General features: G+C 44.5%; 1 protein-coding gene and 1 long non-coding RNA gene across 2 annotated transcripts in view; one reads left to right on the plus strand and one right to left on the minus strand.

Moving 5' to 3' along the window:
- nmnat2 (nicotinamide nucleotide adenylyltransferase 2) overlaps positions 1 to 15,680 on the minus strand; it is a 332,701-nt gene that overhangs the window by 32,360 nt on the left and 284,661 nt on the right. Inside the window, exon 5 of the mRNA XM_041208930.1 lies at positions 9,673 to 9,796. Within this exon, the coding sequence (XP_041064864.1) occupies positions 9,673 to 9,796 (124 nt within the window). The remainder of the gene's footprint in view (positions 1 to 9,672; positions 9,797 to 15,680) is intronic.
- LOC121289438 overlaps positions 11,844 to 15,680 on the plus strand; it is a 68,309-nt gene continuing 64,472 nt past the window's right edge. Inside the window, exon 1 of the long non-coding RNA XR_005945562.1 lies at positions 11,844 to 11,927. This is a non-coding gene — a long non-coding RNA (uncharacterized LOC121289438). The remainder of the gene's footprint in view (positions 11,928 to 15,680) is intronic.

A 15,680-nucleotide genomic window follows, 5' to 3' on the forward strand; every position in this document is an offset into this window, starting at 1 on the left:
AGAAAGGTGACAAAACCGACTGCGGTAACTACAAAGGGATCTCCCTGCTGTCGGCCACAGGGAAGGTCATTGCAAGAATCCTTATCAGTCACCTTCTCCCTGTGCCTGAAGAGCTCCTCCCAGAGTTGCAATGCAGATTCCAGCCACTAAGGGGCACAACAGACATGATCTTCACTGCGTGGCAACTGCAAGAGAAATGCAGGGAACAGCACCAACCATTGTACATGGCTTTCTTTGACCTTACAAAAACCTTTGACGCTGTCAACCGCAAAGGATTATGGAGCATCCTCCTCCATTTCAGCTGTCCCTAAAAGTTTGTCACCATCCTCCATCTGCTCCATGATGACATGTGAGCTGTGTTCCCGACCAATGGATCAATCACAGACCCAACCCACATTTGGACTGGGGTCAGGCAAGGCTGTGTCATCACACTGACGCTCTTCTTGATCTTCCTTGTCACAATGTTCCATCTCACCCTCAGCAAGCTCCCTGCTGGAGTGGAGCTAAACTACAGAACAAGCAGGAGCCTGTTCAGCCTCCACTGCCTGCAGGCCAGATCCAAGGTCATCCCATCCTCTGGCATTAAACTAGAATATGCAGACGATGCTTGTGTCTGCACACACTCGGAGGCCGAGCTCCAAGCCATCCTCAACACCTTCACCGAGGTGTCCGAGAGCATGGGCCTTACACCAAACATCTGTAAGACAAAGGTCCTCTACCAACCTGCCCCCTCCACACTGCACCTGCCCCCTGGTTATCAAAATCCACGATAAGGCTTTGGACACGAGGACCACTTTCCAAACCTTGGGAGCCTACTGTCAACAAGAGCAGACATTGACGATGAGGTTCAATACTGCCTTCAGTATGCCAGAACAGCTTTCGGCCACCTGAGGATGAGAGCGTTTGAAAACCAGGACCTCAAACCCGGCACCAAGCTCATGTCCTACAGAGCAGTAGTGATACTCGCCCTCCTATATGACTCAGAGACATGGACTATGTACAGCAGGTACTCAGAACTCTGGAGAAGTACCATCAGCGCAGCCTCTGCAAGATCCTTTAAATCCATTGGCACCAACATCAGTGTTCTTGCTCAGACCAACATCCCCAAGCCAACATCCGCAGCATCGAAGCACTGACCACGCTTGATCAGCTCTACTGGACCGGCCACATCATCCATATGCCTGATATGAGACACCCGAAACAAGCGCTCTACTCGGAGCTTTGACATGGCAAGCAAGCTCCAGGAGGGCAGAGGAAACACTCCAAGGACACTCTCAAAGCCTGCTTGAAAAAGTACAACATCCCCACCAACATCTGGGAATCCCTGGCCCAAGACTGACCAAAGTGGAGGAAAAGCATCCGGGAAGGAATTGAACACCTCGAATCTCAGCGCCACAGGCTGGCTGAAGCCAAGTACCGACAGCGAAAGGAGCACATGGCAACCCAGACACCCCACCACACGTTCGCCCTACCACCGTCTGTCCCACCTGTGACAGAGACTGCAGGTGACGCAGTGGACTCTTCAGTCAGCTGATAACTGATTTTTAGTTTGGAAGCAAGTCATCATCGATCCCAAGGGACTGTCTAAGATTCCTTGACACCCCTCACCCTTGCCTCACTCCAGGTCTTTGGTGGGCACTGAAGATGTGCCCATAGTTGGCAACAGTATCATTGAAATTTTTTTGTCTGAAACAAGGAATTGCAACAGAGACTGCCTGAAAAGAACGGGACACATTTTTGGTTTGAGGGGAAGATTTAAGCAACCAAAGCTTAATAAAGATTCTTCATGCTGAGATTTTATTAGTAAATTAATGCTGCTAACATTTCATATCATGCATCTCATCTAAACTAGTACTTACTTCCACAAAATAAAGCTGTAATTTACTTACAATAGTAATTAGCAGTTATTTAATTACACCACTGTCAAATCTTGCAATTATAGAAACAGTCAGGGACAAAGAAACATTCCAGGGATAGGAAATGTGTACCTTGGACATTTTCACAATGTGTGACCAAAAATGAGTGCTCGAAACTCTGTACTGCCTTCAGTTTAAATATTTATGCTAAGTATTTTTTCACAGCCAAGCTTCTCTGCAAAAAAAAATCTGGATTTTATTCAACACCATAATGAATGAGTTATACTGTTCTTGCCTTATAAGCAATGCCTTATGTAGCAAAGAAAACCTTGGCCCAGAATTGGCTGATCTCAGCCAGTGTGATGAGATGGCCTCACACTGCTCCAGTCTAAAGAGGGTTAAAAACAGAGCAGCCATTCTAGTTTACTATCCAAGTGACAAGAAAATGCACAAGCGAGCATCAGGTAAAGCTGGGACTAGGTTCAACAAGGAATCTAGCGAGGCACTGGAGAGAATTGGGGCAATGGAATTCCACCCTTCCAAAAGTAAGTGAGAGTAAGTGCTGTAATTACAGTAACTAACATGCAGCATCCAATAACATAATGAGTTTCGGTTAACCTGAAATCCAGAACTATAAGCAATACATAATTAATTAACAATAATGTCAAATGTTATTAATTTCTACAGCAACATTAGAAATGCTGGTACACTGTAACCCCTCCAGCTATAAATCTATTGTTCAGAAATACTGTTTGTCCGGAAATTTTTTGGACAGAACCAAGCAATTCCCAGTATGGAATCATCTGTTCCTTCGATGTTATCAGTATCATATTGCTTACTTTAAAAAAATCAAAGTAGCCCAGATCTTTAATTTAGCTAGCAGCATTATTCTTTTGATATGAAAGAGCTGATCTGCACCATTATTATTAGGCATCTTATACTTAGCTTATTAATTATATATACACGTGAAGTTAAAGGTTTGCCTCAGAAGCTCCAGAAGTCATTAACATGAAAAGTTATGCAGAGGTGTGGGAGAGGAGGAAGTTCAAGAGAGCTGAATGGTAGAAATATATTTTAAAGCTTTACATTTATTTGTTAATAATCCTATAATTTAATAACCTATTCCAACATGGCTGAAAGATAACTTGGTGGCTACTTAAACTTAAGTTGCTTGACAGCAACTAGAAGTCAGAGCTGGAAATTGCATGTGGACTCAATCTTTTTTCAAATATATGATTAACTCTTACAATTCTTTATCACACCTATTGTTGCTATGTATGATTACATTTTGAAAGTGTCTATCATAGCACTATATAGAGGTCATACAAAATAGATGAAGCCCTTCAGTCCGTTGTGTCAACTGTTTGAAGACTAATCAATTCTTCCCACTCCCATGCTCTTGCCCTATAGATCTGAGAATGTCTCCTTTTCAAGTACTTATCAACTTTTAGCATAGAACCATTAACAGTGGAAAGGTGTCATCACAGTGCGGCCAGTTTAAAAAAAGCTATTTTTATTATAAAAGGTAGGCATAGGAATTTAAAATGGAATAAAAATATAATATATATAGACAGAATGATTGACTTTAATTGGTAATGGAATTATGCTTGTGGGTCTGGTCCAATTGTACCCTGCCCTCTAACCCCAATTTACTTGAAAGGATACACTTGGTCCTGACTCCTCGTGTACAATGCCAATGGAGTTTGATTGGTATATTTAAAAAAATAAAGACTACCCACTTATAATTTTCACAAACAGAATCACAGAATCACATAGTGCAGAAGAGGCCCTTCGGCACATCGAGTCTGCACTGACACGTGAGAAACACCTGACCTACCTACCTAACCCCATTTACCTGCATTTGGCCCAAAGCCTTGAATGCTATGACGTGCTAAGTGCTCATCCAGGTACTTTTTAAAGGATGTGAGGCAACCCGCCTCCACCAACCTCCCAGGCAGTGCATTCCAGACCGTCGCCACCCTCTGGGTAAAAATGTTTTTCCTAACACCCTCCCTAAACCTCCTGCCCCTCACGTTGAAATTATGTCCCCTCGTGACTGACCCTTCAACTAAGGGGAACAGCTGCTCCCTATCTACCCTATCCATGCCCCTTATAATCTTGTACACCTCGATCAGGTCATTCCTCAGTCTTCTCTGCTCCAACAAAAACAACCCAAGTCTATCCAACCTCTTCTCATAATTTAAATGTTTCATCCCAGGCAACATCCTGATGAATCTCCTCTTCACCCCATCCAGTGCAATCACATCCTTCCTATAATGTGGCGACAGAACTGCACACAGTACTCCAGCTGTGGCCTCACCAAGGTTCTATACAGCTCCAACCTGACCTCCCTACTTTTGTAATCTATGCCTCGATTGATAATGGCAAGAGTCCCATATGCCTTTTTCATCACCCCACTAACATGCCCCTCTGCCTTCAGAGATCTATTGACACACACACCAAGGTCCCTTTGTTCCTCAGAACTTCCTAGTGTCATGCCGTTCATTGAATACTTCCTTGTCAAATTACTCCTACCAAAATGTATCACCTCACACTTTTCAGGGTTAAATTCCATCGGCCACTTATCTGCCCATTTGACCATCCTGTCTATATCTTCCTGTAGCCCAAGACACTCAACCTCACTGTTAACCATCCGGCCAATCTTTGTGTCATCCGCAAACTTACTAATCCTACCCCCCACATAGTCATCTATGTCGTTTATATAAATGACAAATAATAGGGGACCCAGCACAGATCCCTGTGGTACGTCACTGGACACTGGCTTCCAGTCACTTAAACATCCTTCTATCATCACCCTCTGTCTCCTACAACTAAGCCAATTTTGAATCCACCTTATCAAATTACCCTGTATCCCATGTGCATTTGCCTTCTTTATAAGTCTCCCATGTGGGACCTTGTCAAAGGCTTTGCTGAAATCCACATAAACTACATCAACTACACTATCCTCATCTACACACCTGGTCACCTCCTCAAAAAATTCAATCAAATTTGTTAGGCATGACCTCCCTCTGGCAAAGCCATGTTGACTATCCCTAATCAAACCTTGCCTCTCCAAGTGGATAGATAATCCCCTTCAGAATTTTCTCCAATAGTTTCCCTACCACTGACGTGAGACTCACTGGTCTGTAGTTCCTTGGCTTATCACTACAACCCTTCTTAAATAGTGGAACCACATTAGCTGTTCTCCAGTCCTCTGGCACCGCCCCCATGGCCAGAGAAGAATTAAAAATTTGGGTCAGAGCCCCTGCGATCTCCTCCCTTGCCTCCTTCAGCAGCCTGGGACTCAAATCATTCGGACCTGGAAATGTGTCCACTTTTAAGCCTGCCAACACCTCCAATACCTTGTCACTCCCTATATCAATTTGCTTAAGAACCTTGCAGTCTCTCTCCCTAAGTTCGATACCTTCATCCTCATTCTCTTGAGTGAAGACGGACGTGAAGTATTCATTCAACACTCTAGCGATGTCATCTGGCTCCACCCATAGATTCCCCCTTGGTCCCTTATCGGCCCTACTCTTTCCCTGGTTATCCTCTTCCCATTGATACATTTATAGAATATCTTTGGATTTTGCCTACTTTTACCAGTCATAGCCTTCTCAAGTCCTCTCCTAATTGCTTTCTTAAGCTCCACCCTGCACTTTCTGTACTGCACTAATGCCTCAGCTGATTTGCTTCCCTTGTACCTGCTAAAAGCCTCTCTTTTCCTTCTCTTCGTAACCTTAATATCTCTGGTCATCCATAGTTCTCTGGGCTTGTTACTCCTTCCTATCACCCTAGAGGGAACATGTTGAGCCTGTGCCCTCCCCATTTCCTTTTTGAACGCCTCCCTCACTGCTCCTCTGTAGATCTCCCCACAGGTAGCTGTTCCCAGTCTACCTTCACCAGATCCTGCCTTATTTTACTAAAATCCACTCTCCCCCCATCCAAAACAATTATTTGCAACTTGTCGATTTCTTTGTCCATAACAAATTTAACCTGTACCAATTTGTGGTTGCTGTCACTAAAATGCTTCCCCACAATCACCTCAGCCACCTGTCCAGCTTCATTCCCCAGAATTAGGTCCAGCACTGCGCCATCCCTTATTGGACCCTCTACATATTGACCTAAAATGTTCTCCTGTATACATTTCAAGAAATCCACTCCATTCAAGCCCTGAACTTTATGTCTATCCCAATTAATGTTGGGAAAGTTGAAATCACCTAATATAATTACCCTATTGTTATTGTTTTTACACACCTCTGCAAATTGTGCACATATTTGCCCCTTAATTTCCCGCTAACTATCTGGGGGTCTATAATAAACACGTAACAATGTGGCTGCCCCTTTTTTTATTCCTAGGCTCTACCCATAAAGCTTCATTCAATGCCCCCTCCAAGACATCATCTCTCCTTACTGCAGTAAGTGACTCCTTAACTAATAATGCAATGCCTCCTCCTCTTTCACCCCTAACCTGTCTCGCCTGAAGATTCTATATCCCAGAATGTTGAGCTGCCAATCCTGCCCCTCCCTCAACCAACAGCACTAGCAAACCCGCCCGCAAGGATGTTAGTCCCGCTCTGGTTCAGATGTAGACTGTTCCACTTGTCCAGGTCCCACCTTCCCCAGAAACAATCCCAGTGATCCAGGAATCTAGAACCCTCCCTCCTGCACCAACTCTTAAGCCGTGTATTCATCGGCACTATTCTCCTATTTCTGAGCTCGCTAGCATGTGACACTGGGAGTAATCCAGAGATTACAACCTGAGAGGTCCTGCTTTTTAGTCTACTGCCTAATTCCCTGAATTCTTGATGCACGACCTGATCCCTCTTTCTTCCTATGTCATTGGTACCAACATGTACCATGACCTCTGCCTTATCCCCCTCCCCCTTCAGGATGCCCTGCAGTCGTTCAGTGACATCCCGGACCCTGGCACCAGCGAGGCAACATACCATCCTGGAGTCACGTTGACAGCCACAGTAGCACCTATCTGTTCCCCTGACTATAGAATCCCCTATTACTATTGCTGTTCCTCTCTTCCTCCCCTCCTGTACAAACAGGCTGCTTGTGGTGCCAGAAGCTTGGCTCTGTCTGTACTCCCTGGAGGAACTAGCGCCCTCATCAGCCTCCAAAATGGAATACCGATTTGCGAGCGGGACCCCAGGGGACTCCTGAACTACCTGCCTGTTTCTCTTGGACTGCTGGTGGTCACCCATTCCCTGCCTTTCTCAAGTCCCTTCAGCTGAGGTGTGACCACCTTTCTAAATGTGCTAACCACAATGCTCTCAAACAATGGACAAAATTGTGGAATTCAATCGTCAAAAGCACTGGTAGAAGTTCCAAAGTGTAACTTAAAATTAGATATTTCACTTATTTCAGCCATCAACATGTTATTGCCCATGTGGCATAGACATCATTAATTTTACCAGACAGTTCATTCTTTGACTTAAGCTTTGGCTCAGTGGTAGTGCTCTCACCTGTGAATCAAACATTTTGAGTTCAAGCCCTACCCCAGAGACTTAAGCACAAAATCTGGGTTGATACTCCAATACAGAGCTAAGGCAGTACATTTGGGGATGCCGTCTTTCAGGTGAAACCATCAAACTGAGTCCCTGTTTTCCCTCTCAGGTGGACATGCCAGATTCCTTTAGTAAAATAAGGGCAGGGAAGGTGCCCAGGCCCACATTTCTCCCAAAGCAAAATCACTAAAACACAACATGCTTATATTACTTCATGGCCTCTCCTATCCATATCTTTCTAACATCCTCGAGCCCTACAATCCTCCCCAGAACTCAACTCTTGCAGATTCTAGTCTTTAGTGCCTCCCACATCTCTTCACCATACCATTGGTGGCCATGCCTTCAGCACACATTATAGAATTCCCTTTCTAAATCCCTCTGCCTCTTCATGTCGCTCTCTACCTTTAACACCTCCTTTAAAGCCCACCTCTTTTTCAAAGCTTTAGGTACTCATCCTAACAGTTCCTTCTTTGGCCCGGCATGCATTTGTGCCTAAAAGACAGCTTTGTAAACCACCTTGAGATATTTTTCTATATTAGAGGTGCTGCTTTATGTTGAAATATGCCTTTAAAGGGACAGCAGCATGATACACTTCCCTCCAACTGATGCCATGCTGCTATCCCTTAAAGGCGATTGCCTAACCCAGTGGAAACAGAAGATATATCCTTGGTGTTAATGTTGAAATTGTGCTGCAATCGAATACATGCTTTATATGTGCAGCTGTCCACAATTAGAGAAGGCCTAGGAAATCATTGCAGGAGTATATAAACCCATTCACTCTGGGTTTTTGGGAGAAACTGGGAGAGTCTGTGACTTTGCTTTGCTGTCTTGGAAGTAAATCTGTTTTAAGGTACAGGCTAGCTTCAGAAGCATTCTTTCTCAACATACAATTATTGGAATTAACACTTGGATCTACAAGTTGACTTCATTGACATTAAATTTGAAGATGTTCTTCAAATTGATCTGGTACATTTTGTGCAATGCAAATGCCAGTACTATTGAAGAAATGGCAAAAGATTCCACATTACAGAAACTGTAAAAAACCATCTTTGAAGGATGGCCTAGTTCAATTCCACATGTCCACGAACACGTGAGACCATTTTGGCCTTATTGGGATGAGCTAGGCATCTCCAGGGGAGCTATTTATAAATGCAGGCAGGTCATCATACTGGAATCTTTGTGACCTCATATTCTTCAACAATTTCATCACTCACACATGGGCATAGATTGGATGAGAAGGACAAGAGAGACTCTATTAGCCAGGTATCAACAGTGACATTGAAGTCGTTGTCAAGCAGTGTGAGCTACGTCAAAAGCATATGCCAAGTCAATGTGAAGAACCACTCATTCCACATGAAATTCCTTGCTATTCTTCATCCAAAATCACACCTGACCTCTTTCATGTCCACAACACTGACTTTGTCATTGTCAACTACTTTACCAAGTACCCCATTATTTGACAATTGCACAATACTGCAAGCACAACTGTCACACACACTCTAGGTACTATCTTTGGTTTATTTGGTATGCTTAGAGAGATCATTGTGGATAACGGTCTGCAATTTATTGGTTAGCCATTTCAGGATATATGAGAAGTGGAATATTGACCACACTACTTCTTCTCCACATTACCCTATATTTAATAGTCTGGTTGTACGAATAATTTGCATGATGAATTCCCTATTTCTCACATGTAGACAGACCAAGCAAGATCTACACACTGCAATGTTACATCTGAGAGCAACGCCTTTAAATGCAACTATTTCAACACCTGTAGTTTTTTTTTGATGTTTTAAAAAGCAAGCGTCTAATTTTTACTCCTAGCAGTTCCTTCTTTGAAGGTGCTCATTCATGCCTGGGTACAGTTCCATGGGGAGTCGTAATCAATTAGTACCTCACTCAATGATGGTTCTTCATGTGTTGGCCTTGACACTGCATTTCAATATGTGCAGATTATGGGCGAGGCAAATGGTGCACAGCATGGCCAATCTTCCTGTTTTCCAGCTAAGGTTAACTAATTTGCACAAACTGGTGGTCACCAGTTGGATCCATCCTGGTCTTTTGGGTCCTTTAGTGAAGCTACAGTAGCTTACTTGAAAAGTAAAAAAAATGGTACTATTGTGCTGCATGAATATAACTTTTGTCAAACATTTCATTTGTTGTGTAAAAGAGCAACCACAGTCGAGGACATTGATATTGAATCAATGCTTGAAAAGCCATTCTCAGTCTTTGCCCCATTACATCAGCACCCCCTCCCCCTTCTCTACCCCCTCCCCAAGTGTATCATGGATGGGACCTACCTGCAGTGGGTTTGTCGCTTGTGATTGTGGAGTTCTGGTAGATAGAGCGCCTTCCATTCTGTGGCTGTCCAATTACAGGTGTAGCTGGGGAGTTTACATTAGACAGAATGCAACCCGTCACTCTCTAGGAGAAAATTCAGAAAGAGATAATAAAAGACTCTGGTTATTATTGTCAGCCACCAGTACATGGTGTGTTCTAAGTGACATTAATTAGCTTCTCAGTTAAGAGCAGTTTATAACAGCCTCCATGAGTAAACAGAGGTGCTTGTCTTTATTATTTCAAATTAGCACTTCATTTAAAAACGAAATTACTTTATTTCACAGCTCTTGTTAACTGGTGCTTTATTTGCACTGATTTTAACTTTAAGAGCAGAATTTCAATTATTCCTCTTGTGATAGGCTGCAAAGGTTCTGCTCTGCTCTCTTAAGTAAATCATTTATATTGTGCCTTGTCAAATCATTGAAAGAGGCTTCACATAATGAGTTATGGTAGAAGTGCAGCAGATATCATGTAGATAAATGCAGTAGTGATTCTGTACTCACAACATCCCACAAAGGGCAAAGAAGTGAATAGTCAAATCAATTGTTATTTTTTAAAGATATTTATTGAAGAGACAATGTGGTGCTGGACACTGAAAAGCACATTGCCAGAAAGACAATCTCTGTCTTGGTTTCTCCGCCCCCCCGCCGTCATCTTTCTTTTCTATCTCCAGTTAAATCAATACTACTATGTTTATTGTTCCTCTGAACTTCCTTCTCCTGTTTCTTGGATCACCACATCAGCTGTCCCATGGTGTTCCTCTTTTGCCCTTGCATCCTCCCTCAGTTGAAATCAAGATTGACTGCACCACCTTCTTGTTAACTCATAGTTCCCAATGTTCAAAACTGGAATCCCTTACCTCCCATTACTTCATGTTTTATGCTACTCTTTTTGGCCTTCGTGGTATTCAGCCTTAGCCCTTCATCTAGGTTTTGCAGTTTAAAAAATTAGAAAAACACTCTGAATAAATTAAGAGCTGTTTTTTCATGGAATGGGGTCATTAGAAAAAAAACTTGTTTTCTTAAATTTCTGCTCCTGGGATTTTATCCAAACTTGTTCAAGAATTAAATATTAGTGGCACGGCTGATGGCATCATTATTCATTAAAGCAATGTCATCTTTAACTCTTTCCCTTTGACGTTCATAATCCAGAGCAGAAGCAGTTTACTGTAAGGGTAATTTTAAAACAGTCTTCTACTTTCTAAATAAGGTACGCTGCTTTCTGCACAATTCAATCTGAAATGAGAGCTAAAGTTTCAATCAATAAATAACAGAAATCCATTAGTGACACCTCTTCAGAAACACGTACAGTACTTGGCCCTCACAAATGCCAATTCATAGCAGAGTATAGGTAGCAGCTTCAATTCTATAGCCTTCATGTGGTACAAAAGCATTGGATCAAAAACATGTCTATCCACAACCACAATATAATTAATAAAGATTTTTGTTGGCAGGCCTTGATCTGTTCCTACATTACAATAGCATATAATACTTGATAGCAAACACCTTGCCCTCACTGGGTGGTTCCATCACAGTTAATTTTGGCTAAGCCATCTTCCTTTGTGAGAAAAAGGCTAAAGGTAACCAGGTAATGATAGACTTGCTGGAGCAGATTGCACATTCTATTATTAGGAAGTAGAGTTCTTTTATTGTGGCTGCAGTTATGTTAAACCATTGAGTTCCACACTATGGGCAGAATTTTCCATGAATGAGACTGAGCGCTGTGGTGGGTGGTCTTGACAGTGCCCACCCCGCTGTCTGTAATGACAGGAACTCGAGCTTGATCCTGTGCTTGGTGCCTCATTAATTATGCAAAGGCGCGTATCAGTCCGAATCACCTGGTGGGTGGGGAGTTGATTCGTGCGGCTGCCATTGGCTGGCAGGTTTGAAGGTCTGAGATCCATTTTTAAAGGCCAGTCCAACACACAATCTCACTCTCTCCAGGCCACCAGAGATGTCTGACAGCCAGAAGAGGAAGGCCAAGAGTCTGTAGAAGAAGGCAGCACCCGCTTCACGCATCAGACCCTCCAGGCCTAAATCAGAGGGGTGCCGGCGCAAAGGCACACGCTCCATCCCAGGAATGGCTGCAGAAAGCACAGCAGCCTCACCTCTCCCACGTGGGAGGCCATCGCGGAGCAGGTCACGCTGCTGGCAACCGTGCCTGAAATGCCGTCCAGTGCAGGAAGAGAATGAATGCTCTCATCCGCTCCACAAGGGTAAGTCATCCTTCAACACCCTCCAATATCAAACTCTCATCATGGCATCATGCACTCAAATGGCTACTCTCTTCAGGGATCTCACACAACCATTAGCAGGGGACACATATCAACACTCGTTCTCTCACCAAGACTTTCACATTACCACCATCCCATCTATCATAATATAAAAGCAAAATACTGAGGATGCCGGAAATCTGAAATAAAAACAGAAAATATTGGAAAAACTCAGCAGGTCTGGTAGGATCTGTGGAGAGAGAAACAGCGTTAATGTTTCAAGTCCAAATGATTCTTCTTCAGAGCTAACTATCATGTTACTCACACTCCATCCTCTGGCCCTTCTGGGGAGGGCTCACCACACACAGGGGACATGCATCTCACCCAACTTCTGCTCCATCCCTTCTCATCACATGCCTTTCTTTCCCTTCATACAGACCAAACTGTCACACAACAGGCACGAATGATTGCAGACTGGGGGAGGGACGGCCGACATCATTGCCCTAAGTGAGTTTGAGGAGGCTGCAGCTGAGCTGGCTGGGGAGGACAGGGATCGCTCCTCTGGGGAAAGGGAGATCGGCCTCTCCTGTCAACTGAGGATGGATCACAGCTGCATCACTTCATCAAATCCTGACATTCACAGTGAGTCACATGCAGTCTTACCTAACTCATGCTCGTTAACTGAAACTCTATTTTCTATTTTCTAGGAATCAACAGATCGAGACCAGCAAGCCAGTCCAGCACCAGTGCAAGCCCACAAACTTTATCCGAAGAGGAAGCTCTGGAAGAATCATCACATGGCTCACACACACCCTCCACCAGCTCAGAGACACACACGTCGGTGGGACACGGCTGTAGATTAGGCCTGGCCTCACTTTCCGGGGAACACCTCATTGACACGTCCTCGCAGCAGTTGGAGGCAGGGACAGCCCAGGTCTCCAGCATTCGGATGGCTACTGGAGACCAGCCACCCGCTCAGTCTGAGTCAGATGAACCACCTCTGGAAGTGGTTGCCAACTCAAAGCTGGAGATGCAACAATAGGTGGCGAAACATCAGCCAGAGATTCAGCAGATACTCATCAGACTAGGGTGAATGATGGAGGAGTCCATTCATGTTTTGTCTGATGTCTTGGCTCCGACATGCGAACGCCTCGGGGTCACCATGGGAAGGCTGGGAAACACGATGGAGACCTTAGTCCAGCAGGCCTTGCTGGATTTGCACTTGGCCCTCCACTCAATGGGCACACACCCTGGTGGGCACCATCAAGATGTAGGCGACATGGGGATGAGGCACCTTGACCTCCCTCCAGGTGCACCATCTCCTGCAGAAGTAAGGGCGGGACCCTCAGGCACCCACAGGGTGGATGAATGTCATCCGGACACCCCGGGGGCCTCCTCTCAGGACACTCCAAGGGTGTGCAGCCGCTCACAGGCCCCTCTGCCTGTGATCCCATCATTCCAGCTTTTCAGACAACTGAGGGTGCTTCTACCCCTGAGCAGGTGACGCTTATCAGACCAGGGACGTCCTGGCCTCGGGCCACCAGAGGATGTCTGCCAAGGTCATCACAGACATCAGGATGTAGCAGTCAGCAGGCTGCCTCCACCTCTGCTGTGGATGTCAGGGCTGCACCCAGGTGTAGCGGTAGTTAGGAAAATTAAGAAAAATTGATGTCACTTTTGGGTCACGGGTGTACTACTAGACAACTAAATAAATTGCACTTTTGTTAATGCATTTGATGGTTATGTGAATGTTCCTGTCAATTGAAAGCATTGTGATTCTGTACTTTGGAATCTTCTTATTTTGAAGTTTAGCCTTGCCCCCACTCAGTGATAGTGTCCTACTGTGAGATTCAAATTCCTGTGGTGTCCAGTTGAACTAGTCTCCACATCCTTGTGTGATGTCAGGGAGATGTGTTTAAACTTTTATTGGAAGTGTGTGGTGTAAGTGTCTCTCATCCGTCTTCCTCAATGTATACCACTGAGTGGGGGTAGCTCCATAAGACATAGGACCAGAAATTAGGCCATTCGGCCCATCGAGTCTGCTCCGCCATTCAATCATGGCTGATAAGTTTCTCAACCCCATTCTCCCACCTTCTCCCTGTAACCTTTGATCCCCTTACCAATCAAGAACCTATCTATCTCAGTCTTAAATACACTTAATGACCTGGCCTCCACAACCTTCTGTGGCAATGAATTCCATAGATTCACCACTCTCTGGCTAAAGATGTTTCTCCTCATCTCTGTTCTAAAAGGTCTTCCCTTTATTCTGAGGCTGTGTCCTCGGGTCCTAGTCTCTCCTACTAATGGAAACATCTTCCCCACGTCCACTCTATCCAGGCCTTTCAGTATTCTGTAAGTTTCAATCAGATCCCCCCTCATCCTTCTAAACTCCATCGAGTATAGACCCAGAGTCCTCAAACATTCCTCATATGTTAAGCCTTTCATTCCTGGGATCATTCTCATGAACCTCCTCTGGAACCTCTCCTTGATGGTACATCCTTCCTGAGATACGGGGCCCAAAATTGCTCACAATATTCTAAATGTGGTCTGACCAGAGCCTTATAAAGCCTCAGCAGCACATCCCTGCTTTTATATTCTAGTCCTCTCGAAATAAATGCCAACATTGCATTTGCCTTCCTAACTACTGACTCAACCTGCAGGTTAACCTTAAGAGAATCCTGGACTAGGACTCCCAAGTCCCTTTGCACTCCAGACTTCTGAATTCTCTCCCCATTTAGAAAATAGTTTATGCCTCTATTCTTCCTACCAAAGTGCATGACCTCACACTTTCCCACGTTGTATTCCATCTGCCACTTCTTTGCCCATTCTCCTAACCTGTCCAAATCCTTCTGCAGCCTCCCTGCCTCCTCAATACTACCTGTCCCTCCACCTATCTTTGTATCATCTGCAAACTTAGCCAGGATTCCCTCAGTTTCTTCATCTAGATCATTAATGTATAAATTGAAAAGTTGTGGTCCCAACACTGACCCCTGCGGAACTCCACTAGTCACCGGCCGCCATCCTGAGAAGGGCCCCCTTATCCCCACTCTCTGCCTCCTGCCAGACACCCAATCTTGTATCCATGCTAGTATCTTGCCTCTAACACCATGGGCTCTTATCTTACTGAGCAGCCTTCTGTGCAGCACCTTGTCAAAGGCCTTCTGGAAGTCCAAGTAGATAACATCCATTGGCTTTCCTTGTCTAACCTACTCGTTACCTCCTCAAAGAATTCTAACAGATTTGTCAGACATGACCTCCCCTTAATGAAACCATTCTTAATAATGGACTCTAAAATCTTAGCAACGCCGGAGGTCAGGCTAATCGGCCTGTAATTTCCCGTCTTTTTCCTCACTTTCTTTTTAAACAGGGGAGTTACATTGGTGATTTTTCAAGTCCTCTGGGACCCTCCCTGACTCCAGTGATTCCTGAAAGATCGCCACTAATGCCTCCACTATCTCTTCAGCTATCTCCTTCAGAACTCTGGGGTGTAATCCATCTAGTCCAGGTGATTTATCCACCTTCAGACCTTTCAGTTTTCCTAGCACCTTCCACTTGGTAATGGCCACCATACTCACCTCTGCCCCCCGACTCTCTTGAACTTTGGAGATGTCACTCGTGTCTTCCACTGTGAAGACTGATGCAAAGTACCTATTCAGTTCCTCCGCCATTTCTTTGTTCCCCACTACTACTTCTCCAGTGTCATTTTCCAGCGGCCCAATGTCCACTTTTTGTTTCTCTATTCTTAAATTTCATTGG

Source organism: Carcharodon carcharias, chromosome 16, assembly GCF_017639515.1.
Source record: "Carcharodon carcharias isolate sCarCar2 chromosome 16, sCarCar2.pri, whole genome shotgun sequence".
NCBI classification, from domain to species: domain Eukaryota; kingdom Metazoa; phylum Chordata; class Chondrichthyes; order Lamniformes; family Lamnidae; genus Carcharodon; species Carcharodon carcharias.